This window comes from Neomonachus schauinslandi, chromosome 5 (assembly GCF_002201575.2).
Source record: "Neomonachus schauinslandi chromosome 5, ASM220157v2, whole genome shotgun sequence".
NCBI lineage: Eukaryota > Metazoa > Chordata > Mammalia > Carnivora > Phocidae > Neomonachus > Neomonachus schauinslandi.
The window spans coordinates 7,777,274-7,801,439 of record NC_058407.1 but is presented as its reverse complement, the minus strand read 5'-3'; the positions used below and the strand labels follow the sequence as shown (position 1 = coordinate 7,801,439).

The 24,166-nt window shown below is 51.7% G+C and overlaps 1 protein-coding gene across 1 annotated transcript in view; it reads right to left on the bottom strand.

The window, feature by feature from the left end:
• The window catches only part of RANGAP1 (Ran GTPase activating protein 1), a 31,237-nt gene extending 13,578 nt beyond the window's left edge, over window positions 1-17,659 (bottom strand). The window contains exons 1-6 of the mRNA XM_021687721.1: window positions 17,432-17,659; window positions 14,516-14,665; window positions 9,254-9,381; window positions 6,079-6,138; window positions 3,093-3,272; window positions 322-456 (exon numbers count right to left, since the gene is read on the bottom strand). Coding sequence (XP_021543396.1) covers window positions 322-456; window positions 3,093-3,272; window positions 6,079-6,138; window positions 9,254-9,381; window positions 14,516-14,627 — 615 coding nt within the window. The 5' untranslated portion in view covers window positions 14,628-14,665; window positions 17,432-17,659. The remainder of the gene's footprint in view (window positions 1-321; window positions 457-3,092; window positions 3,273-6,078; window positions 6,139-9,253; window positions 9,382-14,515; window positions 14,666-17,431) is intronic.
• Between the last annotated feature and the right edge of the window lie 6,507 nt (window positions 17,660-24,166).

The window sequence follows — 24,166 nt, the reverse complement described above, 5'->3', positions numbered from 1 at the left end:
AGAGGGAACACAAGCAGGAGCAGTGGGAGAGGGAGAAGCAGGCTTCCCGCCGAGCAGGGAGCCCGATGCGGGGCTCGATCCCATGACCCTGGGATCATGACCTGAGCCGAAGGCAGACGCTTAACGACTGAGCCACCCAGGCACCCCTCATGCAACCTTTCAGACACCTAACAGGAATTCTGCCCAGCTGCTGAATGAGCTAGCAGGTGCAGAGGGGGAAGCAACTCGCCCTAGGTCTCGCAGCTCAACTCCAGCTCTGTCAACCTGCAAAGCTTAGCCTGCCTTGGGGCACGGCGGGGAGGATGTGTAGAAACCACTCACCCCGAAAGCTTCTGCCAAGGCAGTGGCTCCGTCGTTCTCCAGACGGTTTCTGCCGGCCACGAAGACCTTCAGGCCCAGTGGCTTGCCTTGAGCACTGGATTTCCGGTGACACTCAGTCAGAGCCGCTGCCAGGATCTGGGGGGGGGAGGAAAGAGGCCCAGCCCTGAGGCAGGAGGCCCTGGTCTTCAACATCCCATGCCACCTACCGGCGGTGGCAGACCTGGGGACAAAGAATGGCTCACAGGCACCACGGTCATACTGCATGTGCACCTAGCACCTTACAGCTTGCTTCACGTGTGTGTCCTACTACCCTGTGGGGTCTAGCCTCATGTGAGAGGTGGGGAGGTGGGGACAGACACCCAGAGAGAAGGGAGACACCAACATGGAGAGGTCAACTGAAAGCCAGCTCCTGGGGAAGGGGCTTCACAGTCAGCTCACTATACTGCCGGAAGCCCTCTGTTGGGGGGGGTGGGGGGACAGGAAACCATGGTGATTCCCACTTCCCAGCCGAAGAACCTCAAGCTCAGAGAGGGACAGAGACATTCCTATGGTTGCTAAACCAGTGGAAGACTCTGGACCAGAATCCAAATTTTCTGGAATCTCTCCCCCGTAGCCCTGCGCCTAAGGGGAGCTGGTCAAGACCACGACCCTGTCACACTCATCGGACACACACCATATGGTTGGGGTGGTGCCAGGAGATAGCTTCTCCCTGGGTGATACCAAGAGACCAAGAGTTAAAAAATGCTGGCTGGTTGCTGGGAATCAGAGAGGCCACGGTAAATAAAACAAAAGATTCACAAGAAGTGCAACAGGAGAGAAGCAACGTTTGTAGAGCATCTCCTAGATCACCGGCACTTTCAATAAAGAAAGGTACTTTCACACCTCATTTCAACCACAAATTGGGCCTAGGAGGCAGGTGGGATTGGCTTGACTATAAACGAGGAGGCTGAGGCTCCGAGAGGTAACTGCATGGGCCAAGGGCCCACAGCAAAGGGACAGGGGAGCCACAAGCAGCAGCCAGGCCTGCCTGAGTGCACAGCTCGCCGTCCCTGGGGGCCGGAAGGGCGACCGCCAGCCTGGCTCCTGGGGGTCATGCACATGCTCAGCCCAGAGACCGTGGACTTCTGCCATAAACCAGCCTCCTAAGGAACCTATGAGGAGGCGAGAGCCTACCGCACCAGCGCATCCCATTCTCCCCAGTTCCCTCTGAGGCCACCATGGTGAGGCGCCAGCTCCTACAAGAGTCCAACCTGGGGCCTCTGGGTCTGGACCCCAAGCACAGGGCTACATCTCACTCCCAGTGAATCCTTTGGGCCCCTCCAATTCCCATGTGTGTGGCACACGGGCCACAGTGAACGCACTCCGGCTGGAGGCAACAGATTACGAAGGACCCGGAGGCGCAGGTCAACAAGGCCAGCACCCACAAGATGCCACAAAAAGGTCTCACTGAATCAGAGTGAGGGAGGTCAAGACAAGCACAAGTCAAATTCCAGAGTGGGGCAGGGCTGCCAGGGAGGCTCCCCTGGCCGCGGGGTTCCCACTGTCTTTGTCCCCGAGCCATGCCACACGCTGGAGTAAAGGCAAGGCCTACGACCAGCCCCGGGCAGCTCTAGGAGCCTCGGTTCCTCGGGCCAGCCGTGCGGCAGAGGAGAGCCCATGGAAAGCTGGGGCGTTTCCCAGGCGTGTCTCCAGCTCCCTCAGCACACCCCACTCTAGGTTGGCCTGGACCGATTTTCTGTGCTGAGGACAACATTTTAATGTCTTCACACATGCACACAGCTTACTGCCCAATTAGACTGGGGGGTGGGGCTGGCTGAGCCGGCTGGGAGCACAGCCCGGCTCTCCCTCCCATGGGGCAAGAGGCAACGGGCACCCCGCACAGGGGAGGCCGCTCTGGCACAACACAGGCTCCCCTTGCTGCTCTCACGGGCAGAGAAGCAGGTTCAAATCCCACATTAGTCCCACCCCAGCGATGCCATCTGGGGACTTGACCCAAGGTCTCTAGCCCCAAATCCGGCTGGTTAAGTGGAAAACTGGGAATAGCATCACCCCCTTTTTGGTGTGGGTGGGAGAATTAGGGTAATGCATTTAACACATCTGCAAAAAGAAGACGTCCCCAGTCGCTGTAGGTTCCTGCGTCCCAGCCCTTCTCTCTTTTTGGTCAGAACGTGAGTGGGGATAGGGAGGATGGGAATTGGCCTTTCTAGTGTCTGGGCCTAACGGAGCCAGAATGGACCAAAAAAGAGAATAAACAAGGCTGGGCTCCCTCCGTGCAGGTTCTGAGAAGAGACGCCTTTCTGCACTGACCAGCCCGACCGGCTGGCAGGATGAGGGAGGCACCTCGGGCAAGGCCCAGTCCAGGAAAAAGGTGAGCTGTGCCCAGGCCTAAGGGGTTTCTCTTTCTGGGCTCCCTCCCCTCCACACACACCGGGCCTCACGTGGCTCTGCCAACTGTTCTGAGGGCACAGCAGCTCTGGGATGCCCAAGCCCGGCGCTCTGCAGAGCCAGCAGGTCACTGCCTCTGTGTTGCCAAGACAACACGAGAACCGGGGATGGTTGCTTGGCAACCCCGCCCTCCAGGCCTCCACCACCTCTCCCCACTGGCCACAGGCTGCTGCCTTTGAGGCCTTTCTGCTCTGAAGAGAAAAACAACCGGCTGGCCAGCCATCCCAGATGGTGGCCAAGGGCACATACTTCAGGAGACGAGGCAGGCAGGGAGGGAGGGAGGGTGAGGGACGATGGGGACGTGGGGGAGGGCCCGCCACACCCACCTTGCCACCGCCAATGCCCATGCCACAGTTGTTGAGCTTGAGCTCATGAAGGGTGAAGCAGGAGGAGCTCTTGAGCAGGGCCTCAAAGCCTCGCACGCCGTCGGGCCCGAATGCGTTGTCGCTCAGGTCCAGCTCCACCAGCTGCGCCCCGGCTGTGATGAGTCCCTCCCCTAGTGAGGTCTGGACACAGAGAAGGTTCAGCTCAGTTTCACAGACACCTCCCAGGGGCAGCTCCTATGCCAGGCCCCCCCTGCCCTCAGTGGGCACCCAGGCAGAGACACAGACCATTTCGCTACAGAGCTATCCTTATTTTAAACCCAGGACCAGAAACCCTGAAGAAGGCTCCCAATCCAGGTGGGGCGTGGGGTGTGGTATACATGGGGGTGGTCAGGGAAAGCTTCCTATAGGAGGGGGCACTTGAGCTCAGGCTGAATGAGAATCAGTCAACCGAACAGGAGATTCCAGCCAACAGTACAAACATGAACAAAGAGACATAAGCATGAAGCAGCATACTGTGTGTCTAGAGACAAGCAGTGGACTCCAGAAGAGGATGAGGCTGGAAGGAAAGAGAGGAATCAAATCAGGCTAGAGCCCTGAATGTCAGGCCAAGGACCATGAACTTGAGTCCGAGGGTTCTGAGGGCTTTGATGTGGGTGAGGGATATAGAAGACACATTCCCCCAAACCTGAGGAGGGCAGACTGGGGGCCAAGTGCCCGCCCAGGAGTGTGAGACAGTGATTCAGGCAGCAAAGAAGGAAGCTAGCTGGCCAGTGTGGTGGGAGACAGAAGAGAGGAAACAGAGCCTCGGGTCGATTCTAGGTCCCACAGAGGGAAGGAGACCTGCAGAAGCTGCACGTTCAGTGGACGTGCAGGAAGGAGGCGGGCACCACTGATGCCTCGAGGGTTCCCGGTGGTGACTGGGCAGATGGGTGCCTATCTCTGAGCCACAGCCCAAGACCAATGTAGCAAGATGCTAAGCTCTCCTGGGAACCTGCTGGGCTGGGGATACCTACAGTTCCCCAGGAGAGACGGGTGAGGAGAGAAGGCTCTGCCAGAAACTGGGGGCAGAAACGGGGCTGGGCATGCATCGTGCATGGGGTTCCCAGGGGACACAGTGGGGGAGGGGAGACACTCTCTCTCCCTGCCTCGGCCATGAACAGGATACCTGAGGCAGTTTCCACTGTCCTCCCCACCACTGACTCAGCAACGGAGGGCCATTCTCGGGCTGCCCCTGTCCACAGAAGGCCCAGCCCCGTCACCTGGTCCCACTGGCCTCTAGCCCTCCAGCAGCCAGAGCTGCTGAGACCCTCTGTGTCTGCCCTACCTTCCCTCCATCTCATGCCTTTCCCTGACCCCAAAATCTCTTGTCCCCCTATGACTCACTCTGGTCGTTGGTAATATGGAGATAAGAATATCTCCCTCAATGACTGAGAAACTTAAATGCTAAAATTCAGGTAAAACAATGTGCGCAGGGCCCATAGTTCGTATCTCCCAAGTACATTTTCTTCACCCCCTCTTCTAACTTTAAATCCTTTTACTGGGCGCCTGGGTGGCTCAGTTGGTTGGGCGACTGCCTTTGGCTCAGTACATGATCCTGGGGTCCTGGGACAGAGTCCCACACTGGGCTTCCCTTGCTCTGCGGGGAGCCTGCTTCTCTCTCTCCCTCTACCTGCCACTCCCCCTGTTTGTGCTCTCTCTCTCTGTCAAATAAATAAAATCTTTAAAAAAAAAAAAAAATCCTTTTACTTACAAACCCCCAAATGAATTTACTTAACCTACACTCTAAATCCTCCCTTCACCTGGTTCTTGTTCACCCTTTGAGGCTGGTAACTAATGGAATCAGCTCCCCAAGGGCTTCCTCAATCCCCCAAAGGAGGAGCCCTCCCTCTGGGGTCCCCATTAGGACATCTGTAACTTTTTTTTAAAAGATTTTATTTATTTTCTGACAGAGAGAGAGACAGCGAGAGAGGGAACACAGCAGGGGGAGTGGGAGAGGGAGAAGCAGGCTCCCCACTGAGCAGGGAGCCTGATGTGGGTCTTGATCCTAGGACCCTGGGATCGACCTGAGCCGAAGGCAGACACCCAACCACTGAGCCACCCAGATACCCAACTTATTAATTTATTCATTCATTCTTTCAAATGTAAACTCTATGCCCAACATGGGGCTTGAACTTGACCCTGAGATGGAGTCACTTGCTCTACCGACGGAGCCAGCCAGGTGCCCCCGGACTGAGGTGCTTTAGAAATGAGGGTGGTCCCTGGCACCTCAGGAACCACAGTGCTGGCTAGATGCATGGAGGTCTAAGAAGGCAGCCCCAGCAAAACCAGGGTGAGAGACCCAGTAACACAGAGCTATGCTAATAATTGACCAAGAACCTCACCCTGAAGGCACCTCATGGGCTAGGCCCCATGTTACTGAAAGGCTGCCTATTACCAGCCCTGCCTCTTTCCCTTGAGCCCCAGGCAAGCCACATTCTGCTCAGTGACGCCCCCCCCCCCCCAGCCCACCCACCCACCCCAGGCTGGGAACCTGACCCCAAGGCAAGCTGAGCCCCAGGAATGGGGAAATGGAAATCAGAGGGGATGGAAGCCACCCACCATGAGAAGCAAAGCCGAAGAGTGGTATGGAGAAAGGGAGGGCCCAGAGGGAGATTGGGGGGGCCACAGAAGGGCGTGAGGGAACAGAACAGGGAGGTGCAAAGCTAAGAGGGATGAGAGCGGAGGGAGCGAGATCCACAGTGGGGGTGAAGCCAAAAAGCTCAGGAATGAACCCTGGGATCCCGGGGCTCTGCTGCACCTCCTGCGACTGGGCCTCGAGTCTCCCAGAGACCGAGCCTGTCAGGACACGGGCAGATGCTGCACTTGCCCGGCTTCCATTCAGCACCTCAGTCACCCACAGCGTGAACAAAGTCTGAAAACAGTCCAGGGAACTGCCAAAGGGGTCCCTTGTCCCCAGGGGAGGGGAACAGTGGCCTGGTGCCCTTACCAGAGCTGGTGGGATCTCGGACCGCAGCCTCCCGGTGAACATGTCGCTCCAATGGCATCGCTTTGGGAGGAGGAGGAAGACAAGAGTCAGTGGAGCCCCTCAGAGGTGGCCTGCAGGCAATGCCTCATCCTTGTGGCCATGGACTACTGAGCATTACAATACTTCTGAAATTGGGTTTCCTCAATGAAAAGCTGGTCCAGCTCTGGCTGAAGCTGGGAGTACCTGGAGGCCCCCAAAGCAGAAGTGTGGAGGAAAATGCCCAACCCTCTGGTTTTCCAGGAGAGAAACCAGGCCGAGAAGGAAGAGACTGGCCCCAGGCCCCAGGCCCCAAGGCAGGGCAGTGGCAGGACCAGGGCCAATACGCCAGACTCCTTGTTTCCAATGCCGGTTTCTCATACACTGTGGGCCCAAATGACACGTGACAGAAGATTTGGGTGGCAGAGGCAGAAAGTAAGCAATACGGATGCATCAGCGAGAAAGTTACTCGTTTTTTAAGGTGCCTTTTTTTTTTTTAAGTAATCTCTATGCCCAACATGGGGCTCGAACTCATGATCCTGAGATCAAGAGTCTCATGCTCTACTGACTGAGCCAGCCAGGCGCCCCTCAAGACTCTTTCCATCCCTTCTGATCACCTCCAGAAGGCGGTCTTTCTTTGGGGCTGGTGGATCTTGCCCACCTCTCCACTTCTTGCTCGTTTGCCTTTTGAACAAAGGGTGAGCAGGCCTCATGCTCAGAAGCTTTAGGTGACATCTTTTAGGTGACTAGAGTTTAATAACGCTATTTTGTTATCTTTATGGTAAGGAATACCACTTTCCATTTACAGAAGAGATCGAGTTGACTTTTAAATTACATCAAAGTGAGCTGATTTAAAGAAAATACTAGGAAAAGCCACAAAGGTGGTGGTCCTAGGACTAGATCATGTTACCACACAGGCCAGCAGAATTTAGTTTCTAAGCACACAGCCCTACCCTCCCAACTCTGGTCACTCTGTCCACCCAAAATATCAGCTCTGGCAGCTCCAGCCTCTCCTGGGCCAAACCTGGGCATGACAGAACCCAGAGAAAGCAACTTTCCCCTGAAAATCCAGTCCTTGAAATGTATGAACTAAATCCAACCTTAAGTACTAGGCAAACTGATTTCTGTAGAATTCTCAAGGCCTCCAATAAAGCAAATCACCAACCCACATGGAGCCTTAGGGGACAGTCTACATGGGTCTGCTCAGTGAGATACACCTGAATGCAGGTGCTCAGGGCCACGACAGGCAGCCACAGCCTGAGCACTGGAACCCCTGACAACTGGCATCTCACCCGGAAGCTTCCCCAACCCAACTCTGATGGGCCAAGGGTCAGCATGGGGGTTTGGCGCACAAGAACGAGGTTCCAATTCTGACTTAACCTGACTCCAGGCCCACCACTCTCCCCTCCCCATCTCTGACCCCCGCTATCCCATCTCTGCAATACAGCTTTTGGCCTCAACAATCTCTCAGTGAGCAGTAGTTACTACAGAGCAGTTATGAGGCTGGGCTGTTATCTGGGCCCCAGTCGCAGCCCCCTCCTGACACGTGTGGCCCTGGACCTCACCTCCCTCATCTGTCAAGACCTAACTTATGCCTGTGTTCCAACAGGAGAGGGAACATCTCTCGCACTAGCACCTTGGCCAGAGCACTACTGGGGTCAAGGGCAGCTCCCACCTGCCCTGGCCCTGACCCCATGGGGATGGGGTGACTTAAGGCCCTAGGCCTGCTCAGGATGACATGTTGCACGTGGCACTCCTGTGGTCACGCTCTCTCATGACACAAGCCCACATGTGCTCACCACGGCAACCTCACAGGGAAGAAAAAGTTTTGATAAAGGACCCCTGACTCAGAGCGGAGTTTAGTGCAAGGCCACAGAAAACAAATAAGGTGGTGGTACCAGGGCTTCAACCCAGACCCTCAGATGACAAAGCTCAGCTTCTGCAGCCTCCAGGCCCAGGCCACATCTCCTCCATTCCTGCCCTTCACTGGCCACTGTGAAGGGTTGAGTTTTTTCATAGGAAAATGTCCCAGTGTCTGCTCAGGGAAACGACAGGCCCTGGGCAGAAGAGAAGATACAACCACCATCTTAGCTATTACCCGACCATGATGTTCCTGAGGAAACAAACAGTAAGGACTACCTCACGAGCCAGCCACTCCGCTTGCCCTGGCCCTGCATCCTGTCCCTTCAGCAAGCACAGGGGGGCCAGGAAAGAGCACCGGACTTCAGAGTCTGCCACGTGGCTTACTGATCAGCATTAGGATCCTGCGCTGTTTACTCAGCTCCTCCGAGCCTCAGTTCCCTTGACTTACAAATGGACACAGCGTTTATTACCTGGGGTGCCCGGAGGACTAAAGACACAAGCCGTGCATGCACTGAGCATCATTTGCAGTCGGAAAAGCAGGTCTCTCCCTCATCACTCTGCAGAGGCTTTATGTGCTGATGCACACTAGGATTCCCAGGAATGAAGAGTGTGTAGGGACGCCCTCCTGATATTTTCAACACCTGATATCCCAACTCTTCTCACAGAGCATCCTGAAGGACTGCTGTTTAGTGGGACCCCCTTTAGGACACAATGGAATAGAAGGATTTCTGTATCGGCCAAAGAGGAGCATCACTTGGATCTAACCTTTAAGAAAGAACCCGCCATTCAGCTGTGAGGAGTGCAGCACCTTCCCAAACCCACCACAGCATCTGAGCTGAGGTCTGGCCACTTCTGCCCAATACACGACTCTTCTATGGGCAGTCTTTGCTCTGGAGCCCCCTGCTGGGGAGGCTCAGCGCTTGCCAGAACAGCCCCATAGTCCAAGGCTTGGTGGCCAATTCTGTGCCCTTCCCTCCTCACAGACGCCCAATCTACAACGCTAGCTAGGCTCTCCGTGTCCAGTTCTGCTTCTTCCCCCTTTATCTTTCATGCATATTACCTGATAAACCTCTGACACTCCTGTCTGTTACTGGGGGATCCAAATGGACACATCACCCAGGGAGAGGGGCCCTGGCCAGTGCTGTGCACTCTGGGGAAGCCAGAGCAAGACGAGTTGTTCGTGGTGACCACCAACAAGGCAGGACCTAGGAGGGTCTGGACATAGGCAGGGGCTGTGGTGGCATGAGTAGAAGCTTGTCCCCAACCAGTCTGGGCCTGCTCACCATGCAGATCTCACCTTTAACTCTGACTTCTTCTCCAAGGCCTTGGCGATGACCCTGGCTGCCTCCACGCCCACCGTGTTGCCCTCCAGGCGCAGAGCCTCTAAGCCATCAAAGTCTTCAATCTCTTTAATCACGTCTTTGGCTGCCAAGGACCAAAGAACAGAAACTTAGATTTTGGGAGTCACAAACAGCTGAGGCAGAAGAGAGTCCAGCCGCTACCTCGTCACTCACAATTCCAACAGCAATAGTATACCTGCTGCGTGCTGGGCCCTGGCTTGCAAGGGAGAATCAGGCGGGCTCACAATCTAGCAGGGGACACGGCTACAAAGAAAATTCCTCTGTACTGAGTGTTAAAACAGGCGCAGAGGGAAGGCTTGGGAGCCAAAGGAGGAAAGAAACTGGCCACGTGGGGCAAAGAAGGGGCTTAGGGCACCTTATGGTGGTGTGTGTGGAGCCTCCCTCTGCAGGGATTGCACAAGGTCAGGCAAGGGGGGCGCCTAGGTGGCTCAGTTGGTTAAGCATCTGCCTTCGGGGGGGGGGGGGGGCCCAGTGTCCTGGGATCGAGCCCCGCATCGGGCTCCCTGCTTGGCGGGGAGCCTGCTTCTCCCTCTCCCTCTACTGTTCCCCCTACTTGTGCTCTCTCGCTCTGTCAAATAAATAAATAAAATCTTAAAAAAAAGCATCCGCCTTCGGCTTGAGTCATGATCTCAGGGTCCTGGGATCAAGCCCCACATAGAGCTCTCTGCTCAGCAGGGAGCCTGCTTCTCCCTCTCCTTCCTGCTCGTGTTCTCTCTCACTATCTCTGTCTCTCTCTCAAACAAACAAACAAACAAACAAATAAATAAATAAAAAGAGGCCAAGCAGGGAAATGGCATCCAAGTTGAGAGGACCAGCAGGTACAACAGCATAAAGGCTCTCAGAGTTACACGAATCATGTGCGGGGCGTTCATTACTGTATTGTTTTTGTTACGATGAAAAATTCCAAGCAAGCTAAATGTCCATCAACAGAGAATAGGTTAATTCACTGGAGTACATTATACAGTTACACTGACATCATTATGAATGGTGACACAGTGTTTACCTGACTTGGAAAATATTCATGTCATAGTGACAAGTGAAAAATGGGGTTTTCCACAGGTATTTGATCTGATCACACTTTTAAAATGTTATACCTATTAGAAAATACATAAATAAAAATAAAAAATAAAATGCTATATATTCGATCTTACACACACACACACACACCCCCCAAGGTCTAAAAGGATAAAAACCCAATGTTAAAACAATTATCTCTAGGTGCTGCCATTATGGGTGATTCTGTGCTTTTCCATCATCTGCTTAATTTATTCCTAATGTATCAGGTTATAAAACAGCTTTTAAAGTATCTCTAAGGGGCGCCTGGGTGGCTCAGTTGGTTAAGCGACTGCCTTCGGCTCAGGTCATGATCCCGGGTCCTGGGATCGAGTCCCACATCGGGTTCCCGGCTCAGCGGGGAGCCTGCTTCTCCCTCTGACCCTCTCCTCTCTCATGCTGTTTCTCTCTCGCTCGCTCTCCAATAAATAAATAAATAAAATCTTTAAAAAAAATAAAAATAAAAATAAAAAATAATAAAGTATCTCTAATTATGATCCTAATTGAGAAAGAAAGAAAAGAGAGAGAGAGAGAGAAAGAAAGAAAGAGAGAAAGAAAAGAAAGAAAAGAAAAAAACGAAAGGGGAACTCAGCTATGGTTAGGAAAAAAGCTAGAAAGAAAAACGCACCAAAATTAATAGCAGTTGTATCCTGGGGTATGAGATAATGAAGATGTGGTTTTTTTGCCTTCTTTCAATGTTTCTGTATTCTGTAATGAGCACATGTTAATTTTACAATCTGAACAAAAACACACAAGGGGCATGAGACAAAACCCCTCTAGCCTGGCTGGCACAAGACCAGTGGGGTGAGGTGATGGGGAAGAGATGGAGATGTGTACAGGAGAGAAAAGTTGGACTTGACCTTTTAGGTGACAAAGGCCACAGAAAGGGTTTCAGAAAGGTGGTGCTTCGCCACCTATAAGGAGCTTGCAGAGAAGCTGTCCCCGTGGGGCCTCTGAACATACCTCCCTCCCTAGGCCACCAGTTACACTTCCTTAGGATCCCTGCTGAACTCCCAGCCAGGTCAGATCCTGCTTGGCAGGTTTCACAGCCTGGTCTCCCCGCAGACGCTGCCTGCTACAATTTTACACTCTTCTAAGTGATGACTTGATCATCGCGTGGAGACTTTGTTCATACCCCCTTCCTCACTGGGTCATGAGCTCCGGCCAGGACTTGGCCTCAGCTCACTACCATGCCCCACAGAGAGGAATGCTTAGCATTCTCCCCCACACAGCCTAGTTACTACTACGTCTATCTCACAGTGGAGTAAGTTGAGACACAGAGAGAGTACATACATGCCTACTGAGGTCACACAGTCAGAAAGTGGTGGCCAACATTTATTTTCCTTTTCTTATTTCACAACCAGGAAGGCTGGACAGGTATGAGCCTTCTATTTGCTAGAAGGGGAAGCTGAGGTTTCAAGGAATGAAGCAACTCTGCCCATGAATTTAAAAGAAGAGCAGAGCTAGGCTTCAGACTGGTCTTATAAAACTCTACCCATGAGCTCCTCCTCAAATCCTTGCTTCCGTGCATAACCGTGGACTAAATGGAGCACCCCCCACCCCCGCAGGAAGCCCCTCAATCCTTCCTTCTTCCCCTGGGTCCCAGGTGCCCAGGTGTCCTCCGTGACTGGCACACAGTGCGCTGCGCGAGGGCTGAAATAATCTCTCAGCGCTTTGGAAGACCTGCTCCAGAACGGAGCCCCTCGAACACCCAGGGACTGGCCAGGTGAACAATGAGGGAGGACAGCTGCTCATGGGAATGTCTGTGCAATCAAGAGCCAGGCAACAGAGATGCAGGGGCCCCAAGGGAAGACTTCTGCCACACAAGTGACGCACGCACAGAGCGAGTTCAGCCCCGGGGAGAGTCACAGGCACAACGCGAGCTGGGAAGAAAAAGCACCAATTGGGAAGAGCAGGGACAGGAGAGTGGGGGGATCACGGCTGGGTGGCCTCTCTCGTTCATCTTCAATCCACGTGGAGTTCTGTGTAACTCAAATACAGGCTAGGGCTGCATCCCAACCACTGTCGGATAACCAGCTGTCAGGAGGCTGAGCGGCAGAGCTTGCTTTTCAGCCTCCACCACCTCACACAGTGACAGGCTTCAGGTGGTCACCACGCAGCCATGGAAAAGCAGAAAGGCCTTTCTTTGGTCCTTAAAGGACTTACTGGGGAGAGAAAAGAGCCTTGTTCCAATCATCAGTTTGGTGGCTTCCTCACACAGGCCCTTGCTCCTGATGGGGCCGGCTCACTCGCAGCCAAGATGGAGGCCCTTTGTGGGCCCAGGACTTGGCCGCCAGGTTCCCCTGCACAGCATTCAAGGGCCTCTGCACTGCGCTCCCTATGGCATCCTGATTTCTTCTCTCCCGTGCCCACCCTACGTGTCTCATCTCTGCCTAACTCATGTCGTCCTCCCTGCCTCTAGCGCCTTTTCACCTTCAAGGACAGTTCAAACACCACCTCACCCATGGAGACTTCTAGGGCCCTCCTAAACTAGAAGTGACCCCTTTCCCTCGCCGTACTTCCCACAGCTTTCTGTTCATGTCGCTCAGAGTATTCTTCACCTTCTGCCCCCCAGTAGTTATCTGAGTACCTCCTTCCTCCTCCAGGAGAGGAGCTCCTCAGAGGCTGGGGCTGTAAGCTGGGCATCCCTGGTGACTTAAAAATGGAGGCAGCATGTCCAGCCTGCGCCAGTGAAGTGGTGATCTGCATGGATTTTAAGGCTAGACAAGCTTGAGTTCTTTTTTTTTTTTTTTTAAAGATTTTATTTATTTGAGAGAGAGAATGCGATAGAGCATGAGAAGGGGGAGGGTCAGAGGGAGAAGCAGACTCCCCGCTGAGCAGGGAGCCCGACGCGGGACTCGATCCCCGGACTCCAGGATCATGACCTGAGCCGAAGGCAGTCGCTTAACCGACTGAGCCACCCAGGCGCCCGACAAGCTTGAGTTCTAATCCCAGCTCCACTGCTTCTAGCTGCGCCCTTAGGCGAGTCCTTTCACTTCCCTGGGCTTTCATTTTCCCATCTATAGAATGGGGATGAAACCCGCCTGAAGGACTTCTGTGAAAATAAACTGAGATACTACCTGCATGGCACTTAAGACAGCCTGACTCAGTGTTCAGTGAATGGCATTTAATAGCAAATTTATGTTTACTGAACTGAGCTGAAGGTCTACTGAGAAACACAGGAACACGGATTCAGCTGGAACTCTGTTAAAATCCCGGCTCTGCTATGTACCAGCTGTATGACCTTGGGCAAATTAGGTCTTCCAAATCATTTTTCCTTATTTATAAAAATGGTAACATTTCCACCTTCCTCCCTCCCTCCCGGATGATGCATGATCGAAAGTGACAAGAGCACAGGGAGGAGCTCTATCAATTTTAAGGCCGTTTAGAGCTATTAGGAATGTGCACGGCCACGCTCCCAGCAACCCAAGGACTCAAGCAGTTTCTGAGCCAGTGCAGGGGAGCAAGCCTGCCTGCACCGCATGACAACCAGGCAAGTCCAGACCAGTTTCCCTGGTTGGGCCAGAACCTCAAGAGGCCGTTCAAGTACTGACGTAGGTGCCTTCACTTCCAAACACCAGGGGATTCAGGGTTGACCAGTGTTAGCCACGCTTTGGCTAGGGATGAAAAGACAGGGCCTGCATTCTGGTTCCTAATTCCCTCCAGTCCTCATTCCTCTACACAGACAAGTCCTCATCCATCCCTCTCCCAGGAGCATTCAGCTGCATGGACCGGACCTCCAAGAGGGCCTTACCTCTGGGGAAGGCAACCAGTATTCCCAGACCAGCCTGGGATCATGGTGGTAAAGATCTAATAGGAAGTCAGGGGCTATATCCTGAGACTGCTGCCATGGTCGCTCATTGTTTACTATCCTCTCCAGGACATAAAGGGACCCTTCCCACCTGCCAACCTAAGCTGTCACCAGCAAGGATGGCCTCCAAAAACATGACTAGCAGGGAAGCCTATATGTGCTTGTGGACACATCATCTCTGAGCCTCACTGTGAGATGGGCCCAAAGATATCTCACAGAACTACTAGGACAAACAACGTAATAACACAGCTAAACAAGCCGGAACACGAGTAAGAGTACGTGGTCATTTGCACACTCCCTTTCCTCCCCTGGGCCAGCCCAAGCAGGAACTCACCATCTTCTGCAGTGTTGAGTTTGAGGCTCTTGCCCTTGAAACTCAGCTGTCCCCCGGCCACCTGGGTTTTGGCAAGCGTCTCTGCTAGCTTGGCAATGTCTTCAGAGGCCATGCTGGCCACGTTGCTGGGCTCCCCTGGAAATCTGCAAACTAAGCAGGATGAAGTTTCATTAAGAGAGAGGAGTCTCCTGGGGACCCCCGGCTGGGAAGGGCAGGGTAGGACATCAGCCTTTTCAGGGGCTTGACCCCCTCTCCCCCCACTATGGAGACTCCAACAGCTAAACTACTGGGAGAAATGAAAACAGCATTAGGGAGGGAACAATTCTAGAAAGGTGGAGAAAGTGGCAAGAATGTAGTAAAATCATATTTTAGCCTCTGGACAGTCACTATCTCACTTTAATTCCTCCCCTGCCCAAATGCCCCAGCTGGGACACCAAGCATAGCCATGTGAGTTGCCCATTTTCTGGGCCCCCAGTGAATGACAGTTGAGTCCCAGACCAATAGCTGCAAAGAGCCCCAAGCACACACCTGCTTGATCATCTTGGCTGCTCTCTGTTTGAGGGTCCCATTCCTCAAACAGGACTAAGATGGCTACGGGATCCAGGTCATCCATCCCAGGAAATGCCCCACCACCCACGCTGACATGTCTCTGGGGTTGGGGCACACGGGTCAGCCCACTGCACGTCAGTTTCAACCTTGGCCAGGAGACTGGGCAACCCATGGCGGCCAGACCTCAGGGGTTCCTAGGAGACCAGAGGTCTCTACATCACAACAGCCACCATCACAATAGATCCAGGGCAGAGTTACTGAAGAAAGGAGCTTCCAGCTTGGCAGAACTCAGAAGACTGGCAGAAAGGACCACTCCATTTCCCCAAAGAGGAAATGGCAGGTAATCAGGGGAGACCAAGGAAGACTGATATGGGGGACAGAACCAGGAGGGGCCCACGGAGACTCCGTCTTCTCCAGAACATGTTCTTCCCCAATCTACTCATCCTCAAGATACAACTGTGATGGCCCTCCAAGCCTCTCATTCCCCCCAGGCTTCCTCTGGGCTCCTACAGCCAGCTTCCCACCTCCTTCTCCTTATCTTAACCCTGATCACCCTGGTTTGCCTATCTTTACCAGTAAGCATGAATCATTCTTCTGGGTAAGGAGGTGTCCATTCATTCAAGAAACATTTACTGTGTACTACTGTGTTCTGGACATTGTTCCAGATACTGGAAGCACAGCAGTGAATGAAACAAAAATCATACCCTCTTAAAATAAGTGTTCTTTTTTTTTTAAGATTTTATTTTTTTAAGTAATCTCTATGCCCAATGTGAGGCATAACACCAAGATCAAGAGTCGCCAGCTCTACCAACTGAGCCAGCCAGGCACCCCTTAGAGCATGTGTTCTAAACAAGATATGTAGTACCTTAAGACAGTGATAAGAAGAAAAATAAACAGAGAAGAGGGTAAGGAGTTTTCTGGGGGTTGCAACTTAAAACAGATTGGTTAGAGGAGTGCCTGGTGGCTCAGTTGGTTAAGCGCCCGACTAATGATCCCAGCTCAGGTCTTGATCTCAGGGTCATGAGTTCAACCAGAGAGTAAATGTTCTGCCTGAACATGTTCACATTCAAAAAAATCACCAGTTTCATTTATGAGTTCAAGCCCCATGTTCAGCTCCACATTGGGCATAGAGCCTACTTAAAAAAAAACAAAAACAAACAAACAAAAAAACCCCACAACAAATCAGAATGATTAGAGAAGATATTATTAGGAAAGAAACAAAGACTTGAAGGATATCAAGGCCTGGGCCAGGCAGATATCTGGGGGGGGGGGGGGAAGGGAATTTTTGCAAAGGGAAAAGCAAAAGCAAAGGCTCTTGGGGGGGGAAAAAGGGAGATTAGAAGAACTGCAGGGAGGCCAGTGGGGCTGGAGGGCAGAGAGGGAAGGAGAAAGAAAGCAAGAAATGAGAAAAGGGAATTAGCAAGAGGCCCAAGTCACAAAGGCCATTTAAAGAATCTGGCTTTTACTCTGAGTGAAAAGGAGAGCCACTGGTGGGTTTCTAACAGAGAAGAGCAGGCTCTGACAGATGTTTTGACAGATCACTTATACGCAACCTAAGGCCTGGCATCTAGAAGGTGCTCCAAGAATGAAGAGATGAAACTGAATAAACATTAGCCTGAAACCCCGCCATCACTTGCAGTTCTGGGATGGGACAATTTGAGGCAAGAAAAATGGTGGTGGGGCTCCCAGATATGTTCCTATTGGAACACAGACCTTCGCAGCTAGAAAAGGGCCTATTCCTCAGTCCAATACACACGCACCATCCACTTTAAAGACTACGAAACCGAAGCACAGAGAGGTGCTTGATTTGCCCAAGGTCTGCAAAGGGTCAGCAGCAGAGCAAAGACGGAGAGTAAATACACAAACGGTCCTCTCCTTTCTGGGAACGAAAGTCGCAGATTTTCTCAGGTGCACATCCATCGCGCCTGCGAAGCGTCAGCAGTGGCTCACGGCGATCCCAGGGGCGACGGGCGTGGGACTCTGGGGAGGCGGCGGCAGGGGAGCGACGCGCGAGTGCGGGCCGCGAATGACAGGCGGGCGGCGCGGGAGCCCCATCCGGGATCCCCGCGGACGCGCACCGCCCCCAGTTGTCACCGACGCCAACGGGAGACGCCACTGATGGCAGCTGCGCCAGACGCCCTGTCCAAGCCTCAGCTTCCCCATCTGGGAAAGGGGGCTGCGCCTCCCCAGCACCCCCTCTCTCAGCCCCTCCGCGCTTGGCCGTCGAAGCGCAGGGGAGAAGGCCGAGAAGACACCCAGAAGGCGCTCAGGGGCGCCACATCTTCCTCGCCCAGTTGCGGGGCCGCGCCGCCCCCCGCCCCCATCCCAGGCAGGTGACGGGGAAAGGAAAGGGACCCCGACCCTTACCGTAAACAGGCGGCGCCGGCGCGTGGGGCGACCTGAGCGCGCGCGTCCGCCCGGCAAGGGCGGGGAATGATTTAGGGTCCGGGTCAGGTCAGGTCGGGGTCGCCGCCTCTGAGCCCAGAGGTCCCGATACCCGGCCCGCTCTTCCGTCAGCTCTCCCGGCAGTTCTCGCCACTCCCGTTTCCGACACCACCTGCTCCCCGCACGGCGGCGGATGATGGCGGAGGAGGACGATTTTGAAAGCCGGCAGTTTCTTTCCTTCGATTTGATTTGTTCGAGGCCCAGGCCGGGTTCACCTTCCCCCGCGCGCGTGGCCTATCGGGTATGGTAGTCCAGTTCTTCTGCGCGGGGCGCGGCGACCGCGGCAGGAGCGCGCCCGCGAACTACCAGTCCCGTGATCCACCGCGTCCCAGCGCGCCTCCGCCGGCTCCCTCTGCGCCCTCCCTTTTCGGCTTCGGGCTCTTTCTCCAGGAGGCCACAGGGCGGCGTGTAACCCCGGGAGCCCAGGGAGACTACAATTCCCTCCATGCCTTGCGGTCCAGCCTACTCAGCCCTTCCGGAAAGGTTCACGCTCACGTAACTTTATTGACAAAGGCTGGTGCTCCTGAAGGCGAGCTGTTGGATCTGTTCGGCAAGAAGTAGGTATCCATTTCCTCAAAGGAAAGCCTCGCCTTTTTTCTCCCATGAAATTGAAAGGCCATTCGAAGTCTTTCACATAAATAGGCGCAAGTTATTTGATAATTAAAAAGGGAAATAGTTAACCCTATGGTAGAGAAGCTGAGACACCATCTTTACCAAATGGTCCACGTTAACATGAGTAATACGACAAACTGACGTCCATTGCACACCTGCTGATGTGAGGCACTGAGAAGGACACAGCGTCACCATGCAGTCAGCAGTGCATAAAATTAATCTAATCCTGAGGAAGCATCAGCCAAACCCAAACTGAGTTACAGTTTCTTCGGCTACAGAATAACTGGTCTGTACTCTTGCAAAAATGTCTGTGTCATGAAAGACAAAGAAAAACTGAGGAACTGTTGCAGATTAAAGGAGACTAAAAAGACATGACAACTAAATGCAACCAATGGTCGTGGATTGGATCCTGGACTGGGGAGGAAATTACTGTAAAGGGCAATATGGAGACAATCAGCAAAACTCGACTGTATATTAGATGATAGTATTGTATCAATGTTAAATTTATTGATTTTTATTTTTGTGCTGGGTTATGTAAGAGACTGCCTTTGTTCTTGGGAATGAATGCTGAAATAATTAGCGGTGTGATATCAGCAGCTGACTTGCCAATGGTTCAAAAAATGTGTATATACATAGAGAGAGTGCACATGTGACCAGATGTTCAAAATAAGTGAATCTGGGTGAGGGGGTATATGGGAGTTCTTTGAACACTTTTGCCACTTTTCCCTAGGTTTGAATTTTTTAGGTATCAGAACACAAATAGCTTTTTTTTTTTTCTTTTCGCAAAGAACATTTTATCCATTATATAAATAACATGTGTTTGCTATAAATACTTCAACCAACATAGAACAGGATACAGAGAAAAGTAAACATTACCGGAGAAACTCCAGCACCCAGACATAATCACCATCAACATATGCAGCCTTCTCCAAAGTCACCTCTCACAACTTGGCCCATGCACATGCTTTTGCTTTACCTGCAATTGAAAGTTAAATATATTATGTGCCAGATCTTTTCACACACAGTTAATTTAATCTTTACAACCACAAAGGAAGCAGGCATCATTGCACCCCTTCCAGCACAGAGATGAGAAAACAAGCTCCATACCCTGGTTCACACCACTACTGAGATGTGGGTCTTCTTTCCACCCTCCCTCTCCTCCTCTGCCTACAAGGCCCATATCAAATGCCACCTCCTCCGGGAGGCTTTTCTACACCACTCTGTCCAGAATGAGTCACCTTCCTCTGGGCCCCACAGTGGTTGATCTGCAGCTCTGAAGGCTTTTTCACAACGTTAATAGTTATTATTGGCAGCGTCCTTGTCAACCTGGGAGAGCTCTGGGGCAGGTACTGTGCCCATCTTGGCAGCATCTTTTCCGGGATTCACCTGTCGTTAAGTGCTTCACGTTTCCTCATTTGAACTGGATTCCAGTCAGGGTCACTGGATGTTTGCTTAAAATGAGTCATCATCCGAGAAGGCTGAGATGCTCCCAATTAGGCCTGATGCTATTCCTGTGCTGTTTACAGCTAGGACCTATCAAATCAGTCTGGATTTTCCTTGGGGTGATCCCCAGCCTCCCTTTTCCAGTTTTCCTTCCTGAGGCCTTCCTTGACCCTCTGACAAGGACCTCCCAAAGGGAAGAGGAGGGCGGACGGTAGGATATCTTAGGCGATCTTCCCTGTCCTCGCCTAGCTGATGGATCATAGGGTTTTCAAGATTGGAAGGGAATTCTTAGTAAGAAACAACAGGCTTCAGGGCGCCTGGCTGGTTCGGTTGGTAGAGCATGTGACTGTTGATCTCAGGGTCATGAGTTCAAGCCCAGCAATGGGTATGGAGCCTATTTAATTTCAAAAGAAAGAAAAAGAAACAACAGCCTTCAAGGGCCAGAGAGGTGTTAGGAGGTAATGGGAGCCTGGTGGGGCTTGTGGAGAACCGGAGAGTAAATGTTCTGCCTGAACATGTTCACATTCAAAGCTCAAAATCACCAAACCAGCCAGACATCAGTCCTTAGCAATCCAGATTCTGTTACTCCTGAATCTAGATTCTATCTCAAACCACTTTAAAATGGGAAGACTGTTTTTTTGTTTTGTTTTGTTTTTAAGATTTTATTTATTCATTTGACAGAGAGACAGTGAGAGAGGGAACACAAGCAGGGGGAGTGTGAGAGGGAAAAGCAGGCTTCTGGCAGAGCCAAGAGCCCGAGGTGGGGCTCGATCCCAGGACCCCAGGATCATGACCTGAGCAGAAGGCAGACGCTTAAAGACTGAGCCACTCAGGCGCCGAAGGCTGGGGTTTAAAAAGAGAAGGAGATTACCCAATGGTACACAGTGTCAGAGGAGTCCAGAGCCATCAGTGTTTCCAAGCAACGCATTTGTCATCTCTCCTCTTTCTCCAACTCTCTCCCTTTCAAGTTATCACCTGAGAGGTAGTTTGACGTGCCCAGTAAATGGAATCATAGCCTTTGACCCATGGATTGAGTCATCTCAGGCCACGCCTTTCTTCTTTTCAACACAAAGAATTGAGGACCAGAGAGGTTAAGTAACCTCCCCAAATTACACAGTAACTTAGACAAGAGACAGTAGTTTGTTTGTTTTTTTTAAGTAAGCTCTATGCCCAACATGGGGTTTGAACTCATGACCCCGTAATCAAGAGTGGCATGCTCTTTCAACTGAGTCAGCCAGGCACCCCAATATAAGAGACAGCAGAAGCCAGATCTCTCGGGTCCTTTTCAACACACATGTAAAACAAGTGATTTTGTGAGTATGAGGTGGGTATAAGGGGAAAGGGGAATGTTTTAGACCTTTCTGTCTCTGTTATGCAGCTTTTTTCCCTTTTTTTTTTTAAAGAACGTTTTGAAGAGAAAAGCAGGCTGCCTCTGATTCATTTGGTTTACTTTAACTGAGTGTTTTAAATTCCATTGTGGTGCCTGAAAACAAACTTAATTGCTAATTGTAAATGGAATAAATAACAATATTTATACTGTTACTAAGAACTAAGGCTGCAGACTTGCCATTTAATGAGATCAAAAACAAAAGCCTGAATTATGCCAAACATGTGAGGAATGTGGAGAGAGATTCCCAAGACCCATCGGTGCTGGTGCTTGCCTAGGGCCCCTAGAGAAAGGTGGGCCTGACCTCCCAGCATTGCAGGGGAGCCTGCCCCCTCACCCCCAAGGGTCACCTCCCCTGGTGGGAAGGGGTTGCTACATCATCTGTTAAAGGCCACTCAAACCACATTCTCCCCTGGGTTCAAGCTCAGGGCTCCCCATCAGAATACATGACCTTTTTTTAAACTTTGATAAATAACCATAATTAAAATAATTCATTCCCCCCACAAATAGTAATCTAGTATCTACTATGTCCCGGGCACTGTTCTGGCTCTGAGAATCCAAAGGTGAGTGAGACAGAAAAGGAAGTTGTCTATGGAGGAGGTTAAATGCTGGTCTAAAGTTTCTGGAGAGTTTCCTGATACCAAATACTTTTGGTAGATTATTTTCTCTTTTAAGAATTCTTTTGCTCCAGGGCGCCGGGGTGGCTCAGTTGGTTTTAAGGATCTGCCTTCAGCTCAGGTCCTGATCCCAGAGTCCTGGGATCCAGCCCCGCATTGGGCTCCCAGCTCAGCGGGGAGCCTGCTCCTCCCTCTGCCACTTCCCCTGCTTGCGTGCGCGCTCTCTCTCTCTCAAATAAATAAATAAAATCTTTAAAAAAAAAAAAAAAGCAATTCTTTTGTTCCTGGGGGCGCCTAGGTAGCATAGTCGGTTAAGCATCCAACTCTTGGTTTCAGCTCAGGTGGTGATCTCGGCGTCCTGGAATGGAGCCCCACATTAGGCTCCACACCCAGCATGGAGTCTGCTTGGGATTCTCTCTCCCTCTTCCTCTGCCCCCTCCCCTGCGTGCTCTCTCTCTCTCTCTCAAATAAATAAATCTTTTTTCAAAGATTATATTTATTTATTTGAGAGAGAGAGAGGGGGAGAGAACACAAGCAGGGGGAGGGGCAGAGGGAGAGAGAGAAGCAGACTCCCTGCTGAGTGGGGAGCCCCACGTGGGGCTCAGTCCCAGGACCCCAGGATCATGACCTGAGCTGAAGGTAGATGCTTAACTGACTGAGCCACCCAGGTGCCCCAAATAAATAAATCTTAAAAAAAAAGAATTATTTTGTTCCAAAATGGAAATAATTTTTTATAAATACTGACAGAGGCGCCTGGGTGGTTCAGTCGGTTAAGCGGCTACCTTTGGCTCAGGTCATGATCCCAGGGTCCTGGGATCGAGCCCCGCATCGGGCTCCCTGCTCAGCAGAGAGCCTGCTTCTCCCTTTCCCTCTGCCTGCCGCTCTGCCTACTGGTGCTCTCTATCTCTCTGTCAAATAAATAAATAAATAACATATTTAATAGGGTGCCTGGGTGGCTCAGTTGGTTAAGCGACTGCCTTCAGCTCAGGTCATGATCCCAGGGTCCTGGGATCGAGTCCCGCATCGGGCTCCCTGCTCTGCGGGGAGCCTGCTTCTCCCTCTCCCACTCCCCCTGCTTGTGTTCCCTCTCTCGCTGTGTCTCTCTCTGACAAATAAATAAATAAAATCTTAATAAAAGAGGAATAAAGTTAAGGGGTGCTTGGCTGGCTCAGTCAGTGGAGTATGTGACTCTTGATCTCAGAGTCATGAGTTCAAGCCCCACATTGGGCGAAGAGTTTACTTAAAAAAAAAAAAAAAGAGTAAGTTAAAAATTACCTGTTCTGTTTTGTTTTGAACAAAAATGTTATGTGGGTGGATGAGTGGATGGATGGATGGATGAATGAGCAGGTGATTGAGCAACATAGCAAAATGTTTACAATTATAACATGATCTAGGGCATGTGAATATTCACTGCTCAGTCCTTTCAGCTTTCTGTATGCTTGGACATCTTTGTAATAACACGTTGGGAACAACGTGACCATGTTTTGTTGCATTTCCTCCCCTGTATGCTAGTCTGGGGACTAGCCTATCTCAGCCTCTAGGTTCATGAGTCCCCTCCCCTTCTCTCTTTTTAAGTCACTCTCACCTTTGAGAATCTGAATTCTCTGGACTAGTTCCCAGAAGAATTTATTATTTATTTTTAGTTAATCACACAGTTATCAACGTTTTGCATGCAAGGACTTGTTTAATCTTCACAATGACCCTGTTGGGAAAGTGCTCTTATTATCACCGACCTGAGCCACAAGTTGTGCATCACATCTTCAGGGCCCTTCCCTCAACCCCAAATTAGGATCCCTTGCTGCAGGGCTGGGACATGGAACTATGCTAGAGCTGTGGGGACATGGGGTTTCTCTAGGACCCAGCATGGGGCCTCGCAACGAACGTTTGTTGAGTGACTGAATGAACATTGCACAGGCTTGTGGCAAAGGTCGCCATGCACTCATAGCCTCCCCCAGAAGATAACAAGGCATCTCTGAGGGCCCGACCATGGCAGGCCTGAGCTCAGCAGAGGAGGTGCTCCCTGCAGAAGGGATAACCAAACGACACAACTGTCAGTTCCTCAAAAGTGAGAGCATGAGTGTCTGACTCCCATTCTCCAGCAACCCTCTCAGGGGACTGGTCCTTAGGGGTGATCAGGGATGTATCCAAACAAGATGTCCACATCATGGGGCAGGGGTCAGGCTTTATAGGTAGACAGGCCTGGGTCTGGATTCTGTCTCTGCCTCTTTCTTAGCTGTGTGGCCTCAGCCAAATCACTTAACTGCTTTCTGTCTGTTTTTTCACCCAAAACCAGGTCAAAACAATCCCTACCTTATAGGGCTTTAGCGGGGAGGGGTTAAGAGAATCAACATGTACAGAGTACTTGGCTCATAGTAAATAAGACGTGGTAGGTGTTGCTGCTATTTAGGCTTCAGTGTGTGGACACAGAGCATTTGCTGCCCAGTGACACTGGCCTTCCCAGAAAACATCCTGCTGGCGCCAGCCTTGAGGGTCTTCTCTCAAAAGCACCACCACATAGGGTTGACATCTTGTAAAGGCCCATTTACCATCTCAGGCAGCATGGACAGTTTAACTGGTTGATGTCAAATCGAAAGGGGG